Source organism: Kogia breviceps, chromosome 18 (assembly GCF_026419965.1).
Source record: "Kogia breviceps isolate mKogBre1 chromosome 18, mKogBre1 haplotype 1, whole genome shotgun sequence".
NCBI classification, from domain to species: Eukaryota; Metazoa; Chordata; class Mammalia; order Artiodactyla; family Physeteridae; genus Kogia; species Kogia breviceps.
Window position 1 is genome coordinate 14026507 of NC_081327.1, and position 23630 is coordinate 14050136.

At 37.1% G+C, this 23630-nt stretch overlaps 1 protein-coding gene and 1 long non-coding RNA gene across 7 annotated transcripts in view; one reads left to right on the forward strand and one right to left on the reverse strand.

Annotated features, from left to right (window-relative positions):
* Window positions 1-23630, reverse strand: part of ZNF566 (zinc finger protein 566) — a 71720-nt gene that overhangs the window by 17808 nt on the left and 30282 nt on the right. Inside the window, exons 1-5 of one of the 6 annotated variants that reach the window (XM_067019155.1) lie at window positions 14443-15160; window positions 5556-5628; window positions 2174-2300; window positions 1775-1870; window positions 683-722 (exon numbers count right to left, since the gene is read on the reverse strand). Coding sequence is in view for 2 of the 6 variants with exons in the window: in XM_067019154.1 (XP_066875255.1) it covers window positions 1775-1873; window positions 2174-2300; window positions 5556-5564 (235 nt within the window). In the remaining 4 variants the exon portion in view is untranslated. Of the gene's footprint in view, window positions 1-682; window positions 723-1774; window positions 1874-2173; window positions 2301-5555; window positions 5629-14442; window positions 15161-17482; window positions 17748-23630 lie in introns of those variants that run through there. The other 5 variants (XM_067019154.1, XM_059045061.2, XM_067019156.1 and 2 more) reach the window with 5 other exon arrangements.
* Window positions 14383-16428, forward strand: LOC136793039 (uncharacterized). Its single transcript, XR_010837768.1, has 2 exons — window positions 14383-15249; window positions 16184-16428. It is a non-coding gene; the product is annotated as an uncharacterized lncRNA (long non-coding RNA).

Genomic DNA, 23630 nt, shown 5'->3' on the forward strand with positions numbered 1-23630 from the left:
GGCTTCCTCTCTCTGGAATGTTCTTCCTCCCAGTAATCACATACAATGATTTACAGCTATACTTCTTCAGGTCTCTGTCCCAATGTCATCTTATTGGAAAAAGTTTCTTGTACCATGTCACAAAAAATAGCACCCCCCGCATCCCCTTTCTTCACCTTGTTTGTCTTTTCAGCACTCACCATTATATATTATATATTTATTTATTTGGGTATCTCTCCCTGCACCAGAGGCTAAACTCTGGAAACAGAGAGTCTGCACATTCTATTCACTGCTGTAACCTCAGGTTGACAGTAGTGCTGGGCATGCAACAGGTATTCAATAAACATATACTGATCTATCGACAGATGAATGGATAAAGAAGATGTGGTACATACATACAATGGAATATTACTCAGCCATTAAAAAGAATGAAATAATGCCATTTGCAGCAACATGGATGGACCTGAAGATTATCATACTAAGTGAAGTCAGAGAAAGATAAATAACATATGCTATCGCTTATACGTGGAATTAAAAATAATAATACAAATGAACTTATTTATAAAACAGAAACAGACTCACAGACTTAGAGTATGAACTTATGGTTACCAGGGGGAAGGGTGGGGGGGAGGGACAAATTGGGAGTTTGGGAATGACATGTGCACACTGCTATATTTAAAACAGGTAATCAACAAGGACCTACTGTATAGCACAGGGAACTCTGCTCAATATTCTGTAATAACCTAAATGGGAAAAGAATTTGAAAAAGAATAGATACATGTATATGTATAAATGAATCACTTTGTTATACACCTGAAACTAACACAACATTGTTAATCAACTGTTCTTCAATATAAAATAAAAATTTTAAAAAAACATATTGAATTAAGGAATGTGCTGTCCTGGTTTTTCCTTTTTTTTTTAAATTTATCTTTGCTAGCACTAAGCTCTCAATGGAGGCACAGAGCCTTTTTGCCTTTTTTCCGTTAAAGTCAATGACATGCATGCTCAAATCTCCCTCTATGACATCTATATGATCAACTCCTCTTCTACCTCTTTAGCCCTCACTTTCTGCTGGGCTCCCTATTTTAACCTCACTTATGGTGCTTCTACATTTTAGGAGTTATATATAGTATCCCTATTAAGCTATAAACTCTGAAATTGCTTATTCATTTTTTGTTGTTGTTGTTTTTTCATTTTTGGCTGCACCATGCAGCTTAAGTGATCTTACTTCCCCGACCAGGGATCGAACCCATGCCCCCTTCAGTGGAAGCATGGAGTCCTAACCACTGGACCACCAGGGAATTCCTGCTTATTTGTTTTTTAATCTCTTCAATACCTAGCAGAGTACCTCACATACATTAGAAAATCAGTAAATGAATGAATCAATGAGTGTATGAGCTACTGTATCTTAAAAACCCTAAAGGAAATAAGTCTTTGGTAATGTAGGGAAAAAAATATTTCAGGAGACAGTGATGCTTTTTAAAGACTAAATACAAAAGAGGATGAGAAGATGTTAAGGAAATAGATCCAAATTTGGAAAGAAAGGAATATTATTAGAGAATATGGAGGAGGGCACCAGCTGTTTAGAATTGGGACAGAAGTACAGAAGGAGAAGAGCAGGTAGAGTGTGTTAAGTAAGGGGAAAAGGTAAGATCATTTGAAAGGTCATGCTGAAAAGGCTTACTTTTGCACAACAGGCCTGAAGTTTTTAAGGGGAGCTTCCCAGATTTCATCTCAAAGGTGCAGTCTCTCCACTGACCAATTGGGTCATTACTTGCCATGCCTCACTTACCTGGCCACCGGTCTCTTGTTAGTTCTTTGTCAACCAACCAGGGTTCCTTCCCTTGCTCCAAGAAGGAGATCACTTCTGGTTTAGAAATAGAATGTCCTGCTTACAAAAGAAGTAATGAGATAAGTTTATGATGAGAATGTCCCAGAATTCAAATCCAGTCCCTTCATTATTAAGAAAGAGTCAAAGAAAGATACATCAGATTTATGAAACATAACAGAGGACTTGAAACTTCCCTCATAACTCAATGCAGCTTCCTCTTTCTAACTCTACAGTATTAAAATTATTCCCCTGGAAACAAGCTGTAGAAATCCAAATCGTTACTTGAAAGGTAGGTGAGTATAACACCAGAAGAAGTAGACCTTCTCAAGGCAGAATCTGAATTATTATGGATGTCCTTACCCATTGAAACCAGGTTGCTGTAATTCTCCAACATCACCTCTCTGTATAAATCTCTCTGATCATCATTCAGGTATTCCCACTCCTCCTGAGAGAAGTCTATGGACACATCACTGAACATCACTGACTCCTGGAACAACAACCATGTTAAATTGTTAAAAATTAGATTGGATTAACAAACATAAGTGTTTTTGTGACAGAAAGAGAGAAGAAAAAAATAAAGCTAGAAGAGGGACTCCCCTGGTGGCACAGTGGTTAAGAATCTGCCTGCCAATGCAGGGGACACAGGTTTGAGCCCTGGTCCGGGAAGATCCCACATGCTGCAGAGCAACAGAGCCAGTGCGCCACAACTACTGAGCCTGCGCCCTAGAGCCTGCGAGCCACAATTACTGAGCCCACGTGCCACAACTACTGAAGCCCACGTGCCTAGAGCCTGTGCTCTACAACAAGAGAAACCACCACAGTGAGAAGCCCGGGTACCACAAGGAAGAGTAGCCCCCACTCACTGCAACTAGAGAAAGCCCATGCGCAGCAATGAAGACCCAAGACAGCCAAAAATAAATAAATATATAAATTTATTAAAATAAATAAATTAATTAAAATAAAGCTAGAAGAAGTGAAAACCAGCAAGCATACAGAGTGGGGCTAAATGTCTGGGATGCATCTGGAGGACTGTAAACAAATAAGCAGGACTGAATCACTGAGCTTCCACGTCATCTGTTTCCTCCAAGAAAATTGCCTGTATATAGTGGGACACTTCCATTATCCAAGTAAGTCTGGGAAGGTACAAAATCCAGCCAAGACGAGTTTCCTAATTAAATGAAATAGTATATACAAACAACTAGCAGATGCTTGTCATATAATATGTTATGAATACATGTGACTATCTTTTCCAAAATAGCTATAAGTAAAATTTCAGAATAAGGGATAAAAAGAAGACATTAAAAGCAGGTTGGACAAAAGTCATAAAGAATCAGAGAGGCGGGGCTTCCCTGATGGCCCAGTGGTTAAGAACCCTCCTGCCAAGGCAGGGGACACAGGTTCGAGCCCTGGGCCAGGAAGATCCCACATGCTGCAGAGCAACTAAGCTCATGAGCCACAACTACTGAGCCCATGTGCCTCAACTACTGATGCCTGTGCGCCTAGATCCCATGCTCCGCAACAGAGAAGCCACTGCAATGAGAAGCCCCTGCACTGCAATGAAGAGTAGCCCCTGCTCGCCGCAACTAGAGAAAGCCTGTGCACAGCAACGAAGACACAATGCAGCCAAAAAAATAAATTAATTAAAAATAAATTTTTTAAAAAAAGAACCAGAGAGGCAATGGGGGGTTCTTAAGAAAACCACTAAAAACAAGAAATGGTAAGAACAATTCAATACGCTGATGTAGAAAAGAAATTCTGATCTAGAAGTCTATAACCAAATTTTCATTCTGTTATGACAACTGAAAAAAGAAATTCCTAGACATGGAATGACTCATCACAATTTCTTAGGAAACTACCAGAGGCTGTGCTCCACCAAAATCAGAGAGTTAACTAGAAAAGAGGAAGACATGGGATTCAAGAAATAAGTGAATTAAAATAGGAGAACAGTGAAGGAAAATCACAGGGGGAAAAAGAAAAAAAAAAAAAAGGGGAAGTCTTTGGGAAATAGACCTAGAGAGCAACTAGATGGGAGCAGGGTGAAAAAGGGAATAGGGATGCATGTCTCCATGTTCAAAAGGAATTGATGTGTTTGACCAGATGGAAAATGTATTGATTGGCATGTGGCAGTGATTCTGGAGATTTTGGATATAAATACATGAACAACTAAGCAAATGGGGGGAAGAAAGCAGTTAACCCCAGGAAAAATGAAAGGTTGTAACAGAAAAAAGCCATGAGCTGGCTCAGCAGTGAGTGATATTTGCAGTCCTAAGAATGTGTACACTATTGATTTAACCAAAAATTGTGATATAACAAAATCAGAGGAAATGAAGGGTGCAATACATAAGTATAATGTCCTTTCCACTCTGCAGTAAGTCAAGAGATAATGAGTAAAACTGATTATCAATATTCAAGAGTTGAGGGCAGCTACCTTTGGGAGTGAACTGGTAGTGGAGCCAGATTGAAATAGCACTACTTTACTTCTGAACATGTATAATATGACTTTAAAAAATATTTTAAATTTGCATATAATTCAAGACTGATACATTCTAATGTCACACTACTGTGTGACATTAGAATAACTATAGTAAGTTATTCCTTGTTAAATTCTTTCCATAAGCATATTTTTTTCACCAAATAATATTCTATAATATGGACATAAATGACAACTTCTCCTTTGCTTTCAGTCGTTGAGGCTGAAGGTGATCTTTAAAGACCTTCCCAACATTGGCCCAGTCTCACCTAAAACCACTCATTGCTCAACTGTAAATTTCCTTTGTTCCTGAACTACAGGAAATTGGCAGAATGTGATCCAGTTTCACACAATGGCATTACTGATGTCTATCATGGATCTCGTAGGGTGTCAGAGCTTTGTACCAACCACCAGTCATACCTCCAAACCTGAAAGTCTCATACATAGGAGATCTTTCTGTGTGTTAAGAATGAAATCAAACAAAACCATTCCACATACTTTCTTACTTGAAAACCTAGGTCTGTGGAGATGATCAGGGCTTTTCCCTATGAGGTGCCCCTAATTACCCATCTCCATCCTATCAAACCACTGTCCAAAGCAAATTAGATTAACAAATGGAAAACCCATTTCTGTTCTACCAAGATTTCTGACACAACTCTGATAGAAGATGCTGCAGGACTTACTAAATGGATTTGTAAACACTCTTTAAAAGAAGAAAGGGGGACTGTGGAGGGCACTGGGTTGTTTAGGAGGAAATAGGGGTCAGGTTCCTGAAGGGGGACCATGTTAACCAGTGAAAAATACTTTCCTCCAAACCTAGTCTCAGTCAGACTGTTTTTACATTATGTAATTAACAATTGTGGGAACAAATAAAGATACTTGATGAACTCCATAAGCAATTTTCCAATGGATTTAAATCTGATTAAGACCCCTTCAGAGAAACTTGTTATCTAACCCCTCAGCCCTCTAACAGTTATCTGTAATTTAAGAGTATAAAGATCTTTAACCAGACATTCCTTCCTTTTTTCCAACACTGATTATCTAACCACTTATTTTTTCTATAAGTATTTCCACCAAGAGAGAAATTTTTGAATTGGCTTATTAGAGACCTTTTCTTTAGAGCAAGAGGTAAGAGAACTTTGGCATTGCTTATAACTAAACCGTCTGAAAGTTGTTTTTTTAAAACACCTAAAAGCGCATGATGAGGAAAGCAAATATTTACACGTATTGGGTAAAAATGACTCTATTTGAGCAGAAGAAACAGCATCTCACCTGAGCCATGGCTTTGATATTTGCAGAAAAGGACCAGTCTTCCTCTGGGCTCCTCTTCTGGAAAAAGGCAGAGCTGGAGGAGACGAAAAGAAGCTATATAAGATCCCACTTGCCTCATAGCTTCCAGAATGATCATTTCCCCTCTGTTCACTCCACACAAACAGTTGAGGGGTATCAGTGAGAAGAATGGGCAAATCTCTCATTATCCCCTACTCCAGAAACCTCAAGCTTTGACTAGAGCCAGATAGATCTGGACAACTTGACATGGCTTAGAGAACACAGCTTGTATATATACACATATACACACAAAGATGTACTTTTCAAAAGTACAAATTATAGAATATTATACACACTGTTACTATTTTTACTTAATATATCTTGGACCAGATCCCAACTAGTACATTCAGAGGTACATAATTCTCTTAGCTACATTGGATTCTACTAAATGGATACACTTTAATTTATTCAACCAACTTGCTGCCAATGATCATTTGGGTTGTTTCCAGTCTTTCACTATAACAAACAATGCTGTGATATACTTGTACATATATCATTTTACTTGTATATAAATTCTGAATGATTAACTCCTAAAAGTTGATCATATGCATTTTAATTTGGATACACATTGGTCAAACCAATTTTCAATGATCTTGGATTGTACAATCAGGTCCCAAGTCCTGACCAAGAAAAATCTGGTTGATAATCCAGATCCTCTAATCTTGCCTAGTTGAGAAGACTTTTGGGGTTAATGAGCCTTGACTTAAGAAAACTGAAATCCAGAAAAGCAAACAAAGTAGTTTTACAGAATTTACAGTAATTTGGGGAAGATATTAAAATCAGCATAATAATATAAAGGAATTAAAAGCTACAGAAATAACATAGAAAGGGACTAAACCCACATCACTGATGCTTTAGAATAGCTTTTGACTATAAGTATAGCAATAAAATTAATAATAATTGTGTATATTCTGTGTGCTTCTATACTAATAGAAGTTTAAAACTGTTTAAGGGGAGTAACTGAATTTTTCATCGATGTTTAAATGTTTAAGAAAATTTGTGTTTTTTTGTTTATTAGATATAGGAATGTAATAAACTGAGCATTATAAAAGTGTAAAGGGCAGTGAGCATCCTCTATATATACCAAGCTCCTTGATCATCAAACAATTTATCAATAATTTTATGTAAAACTGACCACTCAGGAAGTAAAACCATGGTATCATGTTATAAATTATTTAATGGCTACTTCTACCCCTAGTTACTCACTGCATTCCCCCACAGGTAAACACATACCAGGAAATGAAAACCAAAGTAATCCACAAATGTCACTTCCTTAAAACCTGAAAGCATTACTTTAAATAACTATTATTACTACTTACTAAGTTCTTAGTATTTTTATCAACCACATAGCCTCTTACATGCCAGGTATTGTGCGAAAAGAAGAAGGGGGGACTGTGGAGGGCACTGTTGATACTAAAGAATCAACAGTAATCCAGAAAGACTTGAAAAGAGTTCCTTCTCCTATACTCCTCACTTTTAAGTCCCCCTTTCCGTTCTCTCTTCCTGGCCTTTCCCTGATTTTAAAGGGACTTCCTCAAGTGTTGTACCTTCCAAGCAGAATGGGAAGGAAACATCTCACTTCAATAGCTCCATACTATGTTTGTCACATTCCCAACCCTCTTCATCTTTGCCCCAGATGGTATCCTCCCAGGCTGAATTCTTGCATCTGGAGGATCTGCTCCTTCCTTTTAAAGCCAACAATCTCTGTGGCCAAGACCATCGTATATTTGCAGCATGACCACACCTGGGGCATGGAGCACTGCCAAAAGCACTACCACTACACAGAACAGAGTCTTACAATCAAATAAGTGATTTAAAATTTTTGAGAATTTTGCACTCTTCTAAATAACACACCTCTTTTAATTAAAAAAAAATGTAATGTATTAAATATTTCCAGTATTACCCTGAAAATTTCCTGTATGCTAGGAACTATAGTTGTCTGTTAGTAATAGAGACCTGAAAAGCAGTTTAATTTTTCTTATATAATGAGAAGGTTAGAAGTAGGTAGTGGCTGGCTTTGGTCCCCATGGTTGTTTTAGACACAATATCTATCATACAATTAAAGATTACTAGACATGCAAGGAGATAAAAAGAGAAAACAGCAGCAGAACCAAAAACAATTTAGATACTGGAGTTGGCAAACAAATAATTTTAAACGGCTATAATTAAAATGTTAAAGGCAACCAAGGAAAAGATAGGCAAATGGAGGATAAGACGAAGAAACTAAACAGAATTGAAATTCATAAAATTTCATCAAATTAAGAAACAAAGAAGTCATTGCATGGTTCTGAGATCAGACAAGCAGAAGACAGGATCACTGAACTCAAAGACAAGCCAACAAAAAATATCCGTATGAAGTGCAGGAGAAAATAAATAACAGGAGTATAAAAGACACACGAGACACAGTTAAAAGATCTACCACAAATGTATGTGGAGTCTCAGAAGGAGAAGAGATTGGAGAGGAATTAATATTTGAATAGATGTATACACTGATGTGTATAAAATTGATGACTAATAAGAATCTGCTGTATAAAAAAATAAATAAAATTAAATTTAAAAATTAAACAACAACAAAAGAGCCTATGGGGGAGACCGATCTGAAAAAAAATTAAAAATTTTTTTTTAATTAAAAATAAATTTGATTAATTGATTAGAAGTCTCAACAAGAGTTTCAAGAAGCTCAGCAAACCTGAAGAATAATATATAAGAAGATAAACAAAACAAACACACAAAACAAAAGCAAAATCACAATCAAGCATATCAGAGTCAAACTGCTGAAAACCAAAGAGAAAGGAAAAAATTATTGATAGTACCCAGAGGAATGAAAGATCTATTACCAACAGCACTGATAAAAAAAACAAGGGATAACATGAACAAAATCAGGAATGAAAAAGGGAACATTATTAAAGATAGCATTGAGGTTAAAAAGATAATACGAGAATACTAATAACTTTGTGTTAAGTTTGAAAGCTTAGATGAAATGGACAAATTCCTGGAAAAATTGCCAAAACTGACAAAACAAACAGAAACAACAGAATAGCTGAAAAGTTAAATTGATTCCATAATTTAAAATTTACCTATCAAGAAAATTTCAGGCCCAGATAGCTTCACCAGTGAATTCTTCCAAAGTTAAGGATTAACTGTAGTCTTACAAAGTAGTGAAAAAAGAACACAAGGAATTCTTCCCAACTCATATGAGGCTAATGTAAGCCTGACACCAAAACTTAATGAAGACATTAGAAGAAAAGAAAATTATAGGCCAATATTTCTCATGAACACACATGCAGAATTCTACAAAAAGTATTAGCAAATCTAACCCACTGGGGGAAAAATGTGATACATTATGGCTAAGTAGGGTTTATTTCAGGAATAAAAGGTTGGTTCAACTTTTGAAAATCAACATAATTTACCAGATTAATAATAAACAATACCACATTTGATCCTTTCATAGACACAGAAAACGCATTTAACTAAATTCAGCCCTCATTAATGTAAAAAAGTCTTAGCAAATGAGAAAGAGAACTCCCTCAACCTGATAAATAGCATCTACAATAGGTGTTTTTGTAGATGCTAAATACAAGGACAAATACAAAAAGCAACTGTACTTTTAGCAGCAATTGGAAATTTTCAAAATTTAAATGCTGTTTACAATTTCAACAGTAAATGTCAAATACCCAGGTATAAATCTACAAAAGATGTGCACTGAAAACCATAGCTAACTGATGAGAGAAATTAAAGACCTTAACAAATGTACATATAAGCCATACTTAATAGTTGGAAGATGCAATATTGAAGTAAATTCTCCCCATATTAACAAATAGATACACAAACAAAATCCCAGCAATGAGTTTTCTTTTTTGGTGAGAATTAACAAGTTGATTCTAACATCTACAGGAAATTGATTTCTTGAAAAAGAAAAAAAGTCAGAGGATTAATACTACAGATTTCAAGACAGTGGTACTGACAAAAGACAAAAAATAAAAAAGAATACAGTTCAGAAAGAGAGCCACATATATAATACCACCTGGTTTATTATAAAAGCTCCTTGCAATTCAGATGGGCAAGGATGGTATGTTCAATAAAATACTGGTGGAACTGGGTACTTGAATAGAAAAAAAATTAACCTTTATCCTTACCTCTCACCATACACAAAAATTAATTCAATATGGATCATAGTCTTAAATGAGAATGATAAATTTATAAAGCTTCTAAAAGAAAACATAGGAGTGTATCTTCAAGACCTTGGGAATAATCGAAGATTTCTTTTCAAGATATTAAAAAACCACGAATCCTAAAAGACAAAGGGCTAAAAAACTGCTAGGAAAATGGGGAAAGATATAAATAGGCAATCACAAAAACAGATTTTAAAATGTTCAAGCACATTCATAATTAAAGAATTTAGAAAACAACACCAAGATACTATGTTTCATGTATTAGATTGGTAAAAACAAAAGGCATGCATGAGGACACATTCTGCTCCTGGGTTGTGGGGAGAAAGAGGCGGGATGAAAACTGGTACAACAGCTCTAAAGGACAATTTAGCAATACCTAACAAAACTGCATACCCACCTACCTTTTGACCCAGCAATCCCACTTCTAGGACTCTACTCTGAAGATACACCTCCAGCAATATGAAATACATATATACAAAGTATTCATTGCAGCACTATTTCTAGTAGTAAAATATTGATCTAAATGCCCATAATATGAGAGTGGTTGAATAAACTATGATTAAATCCATATACTGGAATATTATGTAGCTGTAAAAAAGAATTATTAGTATCTCTTTGAATTGCAGTAGAATAATGCCCAGGATATGTCATTAAGTGAAAGAAGCAATGTTCAAAAGAGTACCTAGAATATTTTATCTTTAATGCAAAAAAAAAGGTCATTCAAAAGAGTACCTGTATCTGCTCATTTGTGCAAAGGAAATACCAGAAGGATTAAACAGAAACTACTGAGACTGATTATGTACAAGAAGTGGGCAGGAACCATGTTAATGTTTTCATACTTAAAATATTATGACATGTTACAGTCAACCAGGATGTGAAGGAACCCAAAGTGTAACACACAAAGCTAAATGTAGGAAAAATGAGTAACAAATCTATACTGAAGAGGGTAGTGAAGAAAACTAAATTGAGTAACTTTGGAAACAGTTTTGACTATATAATGTTAAGTTAAAGAACAAAAAAGTTGCACACAAATACTTCACTGTACTTAGTACATTTATTTTTTACACAAGTATGGGTTAGCAATTCTGCAACTACTTATATACATTCTAGAATATGTGTAAAAAAATTATTGATACTAAGAAGCAGGTTTCTCACTGTTGGAGAAAAGAGTTTCAAATAAGGAAATGGCCAAACCTGAAGGGAGACAATTCTCCATGAGTCTTGCATGTTTCTGCACATGTTGCCAGATCAGAGACTAAGTGCTATTATTCTGGATAATTTCGGCAAGATGTTTATATAATGAACAGCCTTGGAGGACAGAGATAGTCTCTCTCTAGAGCAAAAGCCAGGCATGCTTATTACCCATTATAAAAGATTCAGGTTCCCTAAATTCAAGAGAGCACATAAATACCTGTGTATTTTGCATCACCCTATGGGTGCAAGTGAACCAGTGCAAGGAAAATATTGATATTTTGGCTACTGCTACCACAATGAGCAACAAACTTTCACCTCTGACTTGAAATCTCATGTCTTCTACCAGCATCTGTGAAGCTGCCCAAGCTAACTTTTAACTTATAAGTAGGGTAAAATCTCAGATACTTCACAGTTCTTGACAGAATCCCATGGTATTGAACTGGAATTGAAAGTATGAGTGTGAACTGGTGGTTTTTAAATATATACAAATAAAGATAGATAGATAGATAGAGATGCGTATATATACATTTGCTTATTTTCTAGCTCTGTCCATTGCCAGGAACTAGAGGAATTACACCCAGGTAGAAATGAGCACACCAAGTGCCCAGAGTTTGGTTTATAAATCCACCCTCCAAGAAAAGAAACCAGGGCTCCTTGGAGAAATTGCTGATTCCAGGGCTAGAGGAGGGAAAAATACAAGCCTGGAACATACTGGTGCCAGAAAGTAAGACAGTGCTCAAAAAAATAATGGCATGTTGAAAGGACACAGAAGTCAAACTGAAGGAGTTCCTAGTGGCCAAATCTGGGACAATTTGAGCAACAAAATATGTAACAATAATAGATTATGAACTCATAGAATAATATATATATATATCTATGAGTTCATAAATAAATAATTGAACAAACATATGAGGAATAAGGGACAACTCTTCTTTACACTAGAATTTAAATTAATAAATGTAGAAGGAATGATGGAAAGAGAAAATCACCACTAGGTAAACATCACTGTAATAACTGTTACAGACAAGAATTATCAATGGATATTAAAATTAATGAGTGAAAGTATAATGAGAAACAGTATTTTTGCATAGTCCCAAAGCACCTCCCCACAAGATACTTATTAATTAAAAAGAGGAATACAGTAATTTTACAAAGGAGAAACCAGGCAGACACCACCTTTAACCAACTGATCAAAGTTAACATTACCAATAATGAGATATACTGATATAACTCCTGATATGACACATTGAGAAGGACACAACATCATTTTTGTGATCTTTTTGCCAAAAATGCATAGTCTAAATTTAGTCACGAGGAAATAGCAGACAAAACCAAATGAAAGACATTCTACAAAATAACTGGCCAGTGCTCCTCAAAAGTGTCAAGGTCAAAAAAGATAAAAAGGACTAAAGAACTATGTCAGATGGGAAGAGACTAACAAAACAAGACAACTAAATCAATCTGGGAACTTAGATTGGATTCTGGAACAGAACAGGGCACTGATAAGACAATTAGCAAAATTTAAACAATGTTTGTAAATTAGCAAACGTCTGGTATCAGGGTAAATTTCCTGGTTTTCATAATTGTACTGTGGACACCTGAATGAAAAGTATATTGGAATTCTTTCCACTATGTTTACAACATGAAAATAAAAAGGTTTTTTTTAATGAAAAAAATTAAAAGGACAAGAGAACACTTTTAAAAATTGGATATTAAAATGGCCAATAAAAATATGAAAAGGTGCTGAACATTACACACCAGGGAAATGCAAATTAAAACTGTGATGACATTCCACTACACATCCACCAGAATAGTTAAAAGATTGATAATTTCAAATAATGGAGACGATGTGGAACACCTGAAGCTCTCATACATTACTGGATGGAATGTAAATTGGTACAACATGAGATATTGGTAGTATCCATTAAACATGCCTGCTCAATGATCTAGCAATTCCACTCCTAAATATTTACTCAAGAGAAGAGCATTTACGTGTTCACCAAAACCACAGTAGAATGTTCATAGCAGCAACACAATTCGTAATAGCCCCAAATTGGAAAATATCAAATGTCCCTGAACAGTGTATTCAATTAATAAATTGCAATATACCCCGAAATGTAATGAGAACTAAGTACAATTACACTCAACAACATAGATGAATCTCATAGACATAATGTGGAACAAAAGAAGCCAGGCATAAAAGAACACATGCCATATAATTCCATTTATATATGAAATTCAAGAATGGGTAAAATTAATTAATGGTTATAGAATTCTGAATATTGATTCTGGGAAAGGAATAACTGGGAAGGGGCATGAGGGAAACTTCTGGGGTGCTGGCAAAGTTCTTTATGTTGATCTAGGACACTGTTTTATTGCTGTATACTGAAGATTTGTGTACTTTACTGTATATATGCTATATGTCATAAAAATGTTTTAAAAAACTATCAGAACCACGTTTTGGTAGGGACATGGAGCAATGAGATGTTTCAAACACTGTGCAAATATAAATCTGGCACCCTCTTTTGTAAATATTTTGGCACTATTTGGTAAAGTGGAAGATATATGACCTAGCAACTCCATTGGTAGGTAAACTCATGCATGTGTACCCTATGTAAAAGAATGCTCCTGGCAGCATAGTCTATAAGGTCAAAAACTAGAAATAACTCAAATGTGCATCATTACTAGAAGGAATAATAGTAGTATACTTTAAAGGATGGAATACAATATAGCAAGGAAAACAAATGAACCACTATTATATCTAATATGCATAATTCTCAAAAACATAGTTGTACAAATAAGCAAAGTAAGAGATAAAAGGCAGTATGGCAGCATTCATATAAAGTTTAAAAACGGGGGGAAACTACAGTATAATGCTTAAAGAGGTAAACATAAGCGAAAAAACTTCATACATTTAGCCAGTCACACAAACATAATCACACACAAACTTAAATCACCATGGTGACATACAGCTAGAGATAACCCGCAACCCAACAACAGGGCCGCATACCCAGGGCCTCAAATGGTCACATAAGCACAATCACACATTTACCAAGAGGACAGTCAGTCACAACCGGCACTGTCACAGGCACTGCACACCTGCACATGGTCGCACAGCCACAATCACACTAACCACAGATTAAAACCACACAGTATCCACAGGTACCCCCACGTGTACTCTGCAGCCCGCAGTCGCACAGTCACACCCCTCTACGGGGACAAACGCTATCACATCCACCGAGTCACAAGCTCCTCACACCCCCACAAACAATGCCGCACGTGATTACACGCACATCACTGGGTCGCATCCAATCACACCAGCACAGTCAAAGGCTCTCAGATTGTGCTGCACACGATTATCACTGGAACCACACACACGCTCACTACAGGAACAGCCAGACGCAATCACGCATTCATTCATCACATACCACTACACAGAAACAATCACACAATTTCAAACTCACCCCCTCAGTGGTACAAAGCCGAGGCTCCGGTCCCGCCCTCTCCTCTGGTTCCCCACTTCAGGTCTTCCAAGCTTCCAGAGCAGCAGAACCTTCCACAGGACTGGAACAGTCGCCCGTGCAGACCTGAGCGTCCCGCCAGCGCGTGATTTTGAGGCTGAATTCAAGCGAGAATAACGTTCTTGCCGAGAAGTCCTCTGGGAAGTGTAGTCAGAGACGTCCCTGGGGTGAACAAGATGGCTGCCGGCCGCCCGGATTCCTCTCAGAGCTCAGCTGCGACTCAGCCGAGAGGATTGCATTCCGTCATCAAACCGCGCATCGGAGGCCTCACGGAGCCTGGCTCAGCCTCGGGCCGTGACTTCCAAAAAAGCTCACTCTGAAGCATTTGAAAATGGACTTTCCGGGCCCGCCCTACTATCCTCTGGAGTTGAACAGGCTCTGGAAGAAAAGAACTAGTTCGCAAAGGGAGATAATTTGCACAGCCGAGCCTTCTGGGAAATGTAGTTAGGGAGCAGGAAAAGCGGTGGATGGGTCGTTTGAAATTCGTCTTGATTCTTCACAGCCTGCGCTTGGTCACACCCCGGAGACTTCTGGGAGTGTCACTGCGCCCAAGGAGTGCGCAGGCATCCTGGGTCGCCGTTTTGGCTTTTCGGGCATGAGTTTGGTTTGGGGGTTCCTCAGTGCAGAGGGCTTGTGGGACCTGAGCTTCTGAGACCCAAATCTAGTCAGGGAGGACAAAGGGGAGGAAACTAGGAACCTGCAAAGATACTGGGGAGGTTGAAGGGGGAGGAATCGCTAAACGTGAAGCAGGTACGGGTAAACCAAACGGGATGCGTTTCCTATGCTGCGAAGGGGGTTGATGCTATTCTGTGCTACTTACTGATTTCTCTGTGGTAGTCGGGGAGTGAGGAGAACGAGGGGGCGGTGAGGCAGGTTGTGCAGGAGGCAAGTAACGAAAGCCCGATGTGTGTGACTTAGGGTGTTGGGGGTAGTAGAGAGGGGCAGGAACACAATTGTGTGTGTGTCTGTGTCATTGATAATTTAAATGAGTATCACCGTATGTATGACTGGGATTGTATATTGGAAAATAATCTCTAAGCCTCATTGTAAAACAATAACAAGAAGGATAGATCTGGAAGCATTTTCTTTCTTTTTTTTTTCAGATTTGATGGGAGAAAGGTTACGTAATTGAGCTAATAAATTATTGAAAGCTTGACTTTTATGTAAAACCAGAAGCGTCAATTATGCAATAGAAATAAAAACAACGCTTTTGTTAAAAAGAAAGTCGGTTTGAAAGGAACTTTTTTTCTATTTTCTTTTTTTTTAATGGGGTTTTTGCTCTTGCTTAGAGCCCAGACCCTGGAGTCATAGCCATTCAATCTTACGTGTTCTTTTAATGTCCTGGGGGAGGGGTTTAGGTCTTAAGGGAGCTGATTTGTGAAGTCTTGGACTAAGAAATGACTTTAAAGTTTGATGGGCAATATTGGCCATTGGAAACAAGCAGAGAACTGAATTAGGGAGTGTTATTCCCATTTTCTGATGAAAACACCGTGGTCTAGAGAGATCAAGGAATTTAAGTTTAAAGTTCTTCAAGGAGCCTAGTCAGATCAATGGATTTACTAATTTTTTCTGGTAACCCCCTCCCCCCAGGGCCAGGTGGATTTTGTTAGGTGTAGAAATAAATTGCTTCTAATTGTAAAGATACTTTCTCCAAGAATTTTTTTTTTTTTTTTTTTTTTGGCAGTACGCGGGCCTCTCACTGTTGTGGCCTCTCCCGTTGCGGAGCACAGGCTCCGGACGCTCAGGCTCAGCGGCCATGGCTCACTGGCCCAGCTGCTCCGCGGCATGTGGGATCTTCCCGGACCGGGGCACGAACCCGTGTCCCCTGCATCGGCAGGCGGACTCTCAACCACTGCGCCACCAGGGAAGCCCTCCAAGAATTTTACTACAGTTACTTTTAATGTAGTTTTAAATAAAAGGAGAAAATAAGGTTGTTGGGTATAAAATTCGTGTAAATAAACTTCATATGTACAAACAAAACCTTGGAATAGGATAAAATGCTTAAGAATTATCTTAGCAAGAAATAAATAAAACCTACATAAAAAACTTACACTATGAAGGACACAAAATTAACAAATGAAAAGTGATACCATATTCTTGAATAGAAACCTTTAACATCATAAACATGTCATTTAAAATTAATTTATGAATTTAATATGATCCCATTGAAAAGAATATATTTTTCTAAATAAGGGTTATTCTAAAGTTCAAGTGGAATGACAAAGGTAGGAATAGACAGTATATCTGGGGGGAAAAAAAGCAGTGGGAGGCAATTGGGGCTAGTCTTACCAGATCATAAAACATACCCTAAAACTTCAAGATTTGAAATAATGCGGGCTTGTTATCTGACTGGACAGACCAGTGGAACAGAACAGAGAATCCAAAAATGGAACCAAATAAAGAATTTTAGTGTCTGGTGAATGGGGCATCTCAAATCAGGTGGAAAATGGACTTTTCAGTAATGGTAATAGGAACAATTTGGTAGACTTTCTGGAAAAAAGAAAATAGATTATGCCATGTACTGAACCAGAGTTAACTCCAAATGGGTCAAAACTTAAACAAAAAAATAAATAAATTACAAAGACTGAAAACTTGAATTAATTTATAAGCATGGAATGAGGAAGGCCTTCCTAACTTCAAAATCCCAAAACCAAGATGTAAAAGATTGATCATTGCTACTATATGAAAAAAAAAAAAAAGTTAAAGTGACAAGCTGGAAAAAATTTGCATTTTTTGTTACAAACAGCTAATCTCCCTAGTATATAAGGAGCACTCCAAAAATTGATTAAACAAAAAAGACTAACAACCCAATAAAAACAGAACGAGATTAACAAAAAATACTCAGAACAGAGTCTACATATTGTTCTCAAGTATATGAAAATACACTCAACCTCATTAAGAAGATAAATGCCATTAAAACTATGTAGAGATACTGTTTCTTACAGACTTGAATGGCAAATATTCCCAAAATTTGAAAACTTACCTTGTTAAGAGGGACTGCCGATTGGTACAAACTATTTGGAAGGCAATTTGGCAGCATCTTTCAAAATTCCAACTGCATTTATCCTTTGACTGAGCAATCCCACCTCTGGGATTTTATCCTACAGATCTAGTTATGATGATGCATATCCAAGATCTTTGTGTTCATCACATTTCTTTTCAGAAGGGTATCACAACCCCATTCTTGACAATTTCCTTGACTTCCTTCAAACTTCTCTTTCAGTTTTCTAATTCTAATCCTCTGATCACTAAAACAAATAACAGCAACAAAAACATTAGTGAATTGTTTTTCCACTTGCCTTCTTAAAGTTAGGATTCTGTTGTTGACCATCTTCTCTTAATCTGTAATTTTTTTCTTTTTGAGCAACTATATCCCACTATGATGGCTTCAGCAACATTTACTGACTCATGACCAACAGATTTGTTTCCATGCTAGGCCTATCTTTTTTGTGTATGTGACAAATTATGCATAAGATAAAATTTACCATTTTAATCATTTTTAAATGTATAGTTTAGTGGCATTAGTACATTCACATTGTTGTCCAACCACCACCACTATCCATCTCCAGAACTTTTTTTCATCATCCTAACCTGAAACTGTACACACTAAACAATAATTAGTGATCACCCCTTCCCTTCTGGTAACCACTATACTACTTTCTGTGTCTATGAATCTGACTATTCTAGGTACCTCATGTAAGTAGAACCATACAATATTTGTTCTTTTGTGCCTGGCTTATTTAACTTAGTATATAATGCTTTCAACGTTCATCCATGTTGTAGCCTGTATCAGAATTTCATTCCTTTTGAAGGCTGAATAATATTTCATTGTATGTTTATACCACATTTTGTTTATCCATTTATCTCTTGAAGGACATGTGGGTTGTTTCCATCTTCTGGTTGTTGTGAGTAATGCTGCTGTGAACATGGTATACAAACCTCTCTTTGAAACCCTGCTTTCAATTAATTTGTGGGTATACCTAGAAGTGGAATTACTGGATCATATGGTAATTAAATGTTCAATTTCTTTGATGAACCACCATCTGTGTTCCACAGTATGCTGCTTCTGTTTCTGCTGCTTCTTCTCCTTCTTCATATTGTTATCATTGTTGTTATTATTATCATTATTATTATTATTGGAGTATAATTGCTTGACAATGTTGTGTTAGTTTATGTTGTACAATGAAATGAATCAGCTATATGTATGCATATATCGCCTCCCTCTTGGACCTCTCTCCCACCCCCCCATCCCACCCATCTAGGTCATCACAGAGCACCAAATTGAGCTTCCTGTGCTTTATAGCAGGTTCCCACTAGCTAGCTATTTACACATGGTAGTGTATATATGTCAATCCTAATCTCCCAATTCGTCCCACCCTCCCCTTCCCATCTGTGTCCACATGTCCATTCTCTACGTCTGCGTCTCTATTCCTGCCCTGGAAGTAGGTTCATCTGTACCATGTTTCTAGATTCCACATATATGTGTTAATATACAATATTTGTTTTTTCTTTCTGACTTACTTCACTCTGTATGACAGCCTCTCGGTCTACCCACATCTCTGCAAATGACCCAATTTCGTTCCTTTTTATGGCTGAGTAATATTCCATTGTATATATGTATCACATCTTCTTTATCCATTCCTCTGTTGATGGACATCTAGGTTGTTTCCATGTCCTGGCTATTGTAAATAGTGCTGCAATGAACATTGGGGTATTATTATTATTATTATTATTTCACTGGCTAGGACATCCAATATGATGTTGAATAGAAGCAATGAAAGTGGACATCATTGTCTTATTCCTGATCTGGGAGAAAAGGCATTCAATATTTAACCACTAGTGTTAGGTCCTCTATTAGGTTAAGAAAAGTCATTTCTACTCCTAGGTTGCTGAGAGTTTCTATTATGAATAGACCTTAAATTTTGTCAAATGCTTTTTCTGCATAAGTTGATATGATTGTATGGTTTTTCTTTTTTTTAGTTTAATATGGTGGATTACATTAATTGATTTCTGAGTATTAAATCAGCTTTGCATTCCTGGGATAAACCCAACTTGCTTGTGATACATACTGTATTGCTGGCTTTGATTTGCTAACTTTTTGTTGAGCAGATTTGTGTCTATGTTAACAAGGGTATTGGTCTGTGCTTTTACTTTTTTTTTTTTTTGGTACTGTCTTTGTCTGGTTTTGGTATCAGAGTAATGCTAGCCGCATAAAATGAGTTAGGACATTTTCCCTTCTGTTTTTTTGGAAGAGATTATGCAGAATTCCCATTATGTGTTCTTTAACTATTTGGTGGACTGCAATAGCAAAACCATCTGGGTTGGAATTTTCTCTTTTTGGAATTTTTAAACTATGAATTTAATTCCTTTTTACATTGAATTATATTTGATATATAACATTGTGTAAGTTTAAGGTATACAACATGATGATTTGATACATTCATATATTGCAATACGATTGCCATTGTAGCATTAGCTAGCACCTCTATCATGTCACATAATTATTATTTCTTTTTTGTGGTGGGAATTATTAAGAGCTAGTCTGTTAGCTGGTGTGATGTTTATAATACAAATTTGTTGCATATAATCACTGTACTATGCTAATGTACTGTGCTAATGGTGATCCAGTGATCACCAGGACTTCTTTATCTACTAGTTACAAGTTTGTATCCTTAATCTCTCTCCTATGCCTCCAGCCCCTGGTAACCACCATTTCACTCTTTGTTCTTATGAATTTGGCTTTTTTTAGATTCCATATGTAAGTGATAACATACAGTATTTGTCTTTTTCTCTCTGATTTTTCTCGCTTAGCATAAAGTCCTCAAGGTCCATCCATGTTGTGAAAATGGTAGGATTTCCTTCTTTCTCATGGCTGAATAATATTCCACTGTGTGTGTATGTGTATATATATATATATATGTATATATCTCACATCTTTTTTATCCATTCACTGTTGAAGAGAAATTAGGTTGTTTCCATACCTTGACTATTGTGCATAACGATGCAATAAACATGGGAGTGCATATATCTCTTCAGTATCCTGTTTTCATTATCTTTGGGTATATACCCAGAAGTGGGATTGTTGGATCATATAGTAGTTCTATTTTTAACTTTTTGAGGAACTTCCATATTGTTTTCCTTAGTGGCTGAACAAATTTACATTCCCACCAACAGTGTATAAGAGGTTCCTTTCTCCACATCCTTGTCAACACTTGTTATCTCTTGTCTTCTTTATGATAGCCATTGTAACAAGTGTGAGGTGATATGTCAATGTGGTTCTCATTTGCATTTTCCTGATGATTAGTGGTGTTGAGCATCTTTTCACGTACCTGTTAGCCATTTGGATTCCTTCTTTAGAAAAATGTCTATGTAGTTCCTCTGCCCATTTCTTTAATCAGATGGTTTGTTTTATTTGCTATTGAGTAGTATGAATTCCTTATATATTTTGGATATTAACCCCTTATCAGATATATAATTTGCAGATATTTTCTCCCATTCTTTAGGTTGCTGTTCATTTTCTTTGTTTCTTTTGCTATGCAGAAGCTTTTAAATTTGATGTGGTCCCACTTATTGATTTTTGCTTTTGGTGTCCTATCCAAAAAACTGATTACCAAGACCAGTGTTGAGGAGCTTCTTCTACATGTTTTCTTCTAGGTATTTTATTGTATCAAGTCTTATGTTTAAGTCTTCCATTCATTTCTAGTTAATTTTTGTTAGTCATGTATGACAGAGATCCAATTTCATTTTTCCGCATGTGGTTATCTAGTTTTCCCAATACCATCTGTTGAAGAGACTGTCCTTTTCCCCATTCGAAACCAAGGGTGCTTGGCTCCCTTGTTGAATATTAGTTGACCATATATGTTGGGGTTTAATTCTGTGCTCTCTATTCTGTTCCATTGGGCTATGTACCTCTCTTTATGCCACTAGCATACTGTTTTATACTATAGCTTTGTAGTACAGTTTGCAATCAGGGGGTATGATGCCTCTGGGTTTATTCTTCTTTCTTGTATTGTGTTGACAATTTGGGGTCTTTTGTGATTCCCTACAAAATTTAGGATTGTTTTTTCTATTTCTGTGAAAGATGCCACTAGAATTTTGATATGGATTGCATTGAATCTATATATGGCTTTGGGTAGTATGGACATTTTAACAATATTAATTTTTCCAATCTATGAACACAAGATGTCTTTCCATTTGTGTCTTCTTCAATTTCTTTCAACAAAGTCTTATAGTTGATCTTTCACTTCCTTGGTTAAATTTACTTCTAGGTATTTATTGGTTTTGATACTATTGTGAATGGGATATTTCTTTTTCAGATGTTTCATGGATATTGTATAGAAATGCAACTGATTTCTGTTGGTTGATTCTATACCCTGCAACTTTACTGAATTTGTTGATTAGTACCAACAGGTTTTTTAGTTGAGTCTGTGATTTTCTGTATATAGAAATCATATACTCTACAAATAAACCCTTTTACTACTTCTTTTTCGGACTTGGATGCCTTTTATTTCTTTGTCTTACCTAGTTGCTCTAGCTAGGACTTCCAGTACTATATTGAATAGAAGTGGTGAGAGTGGGCATCCTTCTCTTGTTCCTGATCAAAGGGGAAAGCTTTGAATTTTTCACTGTGGAGTATGATGTCAGCTGTGGTTTAGTCATATGTGGCCTTTATTATGTTGAGGTATAGTCCCTCTATACCCACTCTCTTGAGGTTTTTAACATATTTTTAAATTTTTATTTATTTATTAATTTATTTATTTTTGGCTGCATTGGGTCTTCATTGCTGCCTGTGGGCTTTCTCTAGTTGTGGTGAGCAGGGGCTACTCTTCATTGCAATGCATGAGCTTCTTATTGCAGTGGCTTCTCTTGTTGCAGAGCATGGGTTCCAGGAGCACAGGCTTCAGTAGTTGTGGCTCATGGGTGGTAGAACACAGTCTCAGTAGTTGTAGCGCACAGGCTGAGTTGCTCCATGGCATGTGGGATCTTCCTGGACCAAGGCTCGAACCCATGTCTCCCACATTGGCAGGCAGATTCTTAACCACTGCACTACCAAGGAAGCCCCCTCTTGAGAGTTTTTATCATGAAAGGACATTGTATTTTGTCAAATGATTTTTCTACATCTGTTGAGATGATCATGTGATTTTAACCTTTTATTCTATTATTGTGGAGTATCATATTTATTGACTAGTGAATGTTGAACCATCCTTCCATTCCAGGGATAAATTCCACTTGGTCATGATGTTTAATCCTTTAATGTGTTCTTGAATTCAGTTTACTAATATTTTGTTGAGAAGTTTTGCATCAGGGATATTGATCTATAGTTTTCTTTTCTTGTCCTTTTCTGGCTTTGGTATCAGGTTAATGTTGATGTGGTAAAGTGAGTTTGGAAATAGTCCTCATCTTCAGTTTTTGGGAAGATTTGGAGAACAACTGACATTAATTCTTTAAATATTTGGTAGAATTTGCCAGTGAAACCATCTGGTCCTGGGGTTCTCTGTGTTGGGAGGTTTTTAATAACTGATTCACTTTTTTTAAAACTCATTATTAGACTGCTCAGATTTTCTATTGCTTCCTAATATAGACTTTTTATAGATTTTATTTATTTATTGGCTGCATTCTGTCTTCGTTGCTGTGCACAGGCTTTCTCTAGTTGCGGCAAGTGGGGGCTACTCTTCGTTGCTGTGCGAGGACTTCTCGTTGTGGTGGCTTCTCTTGTTGCAGAGTACAGGGTCTAGGAGCACAGGCTTCAGTAGCTGTGGCATGCAGGCTTCAGTAGTTGTGGCTCGAGGGCTCTAGAGCCCAGGCTCAGTAGTTGTGGTGCATGAGCTTAGTTGCTCTGCGGCATGTGGGACCTTCCTGGACCAGAACCTGTGTCGCCTGCATTGGCAGGTGGATTCTTTTTTTTTTTTTTTTTTTTGTGGTACACGGGCCTCTCACTGTTGTGGCCTCTCCCATTGCGGAGCACAGGCTCCGGACGCACAGGCTCAGCGGCCATGGCTCACAGGCCCAGCCGCTCCGCGGCATGTGGGATCTTCCCGGACCGGGGCACGAACCCGTGTCCCCTGCATCGGCAGGCGGATTCTCAACCACTGCGCCACCAGGGAAGCCCTGGCAGGTGGATTCTTAACCAC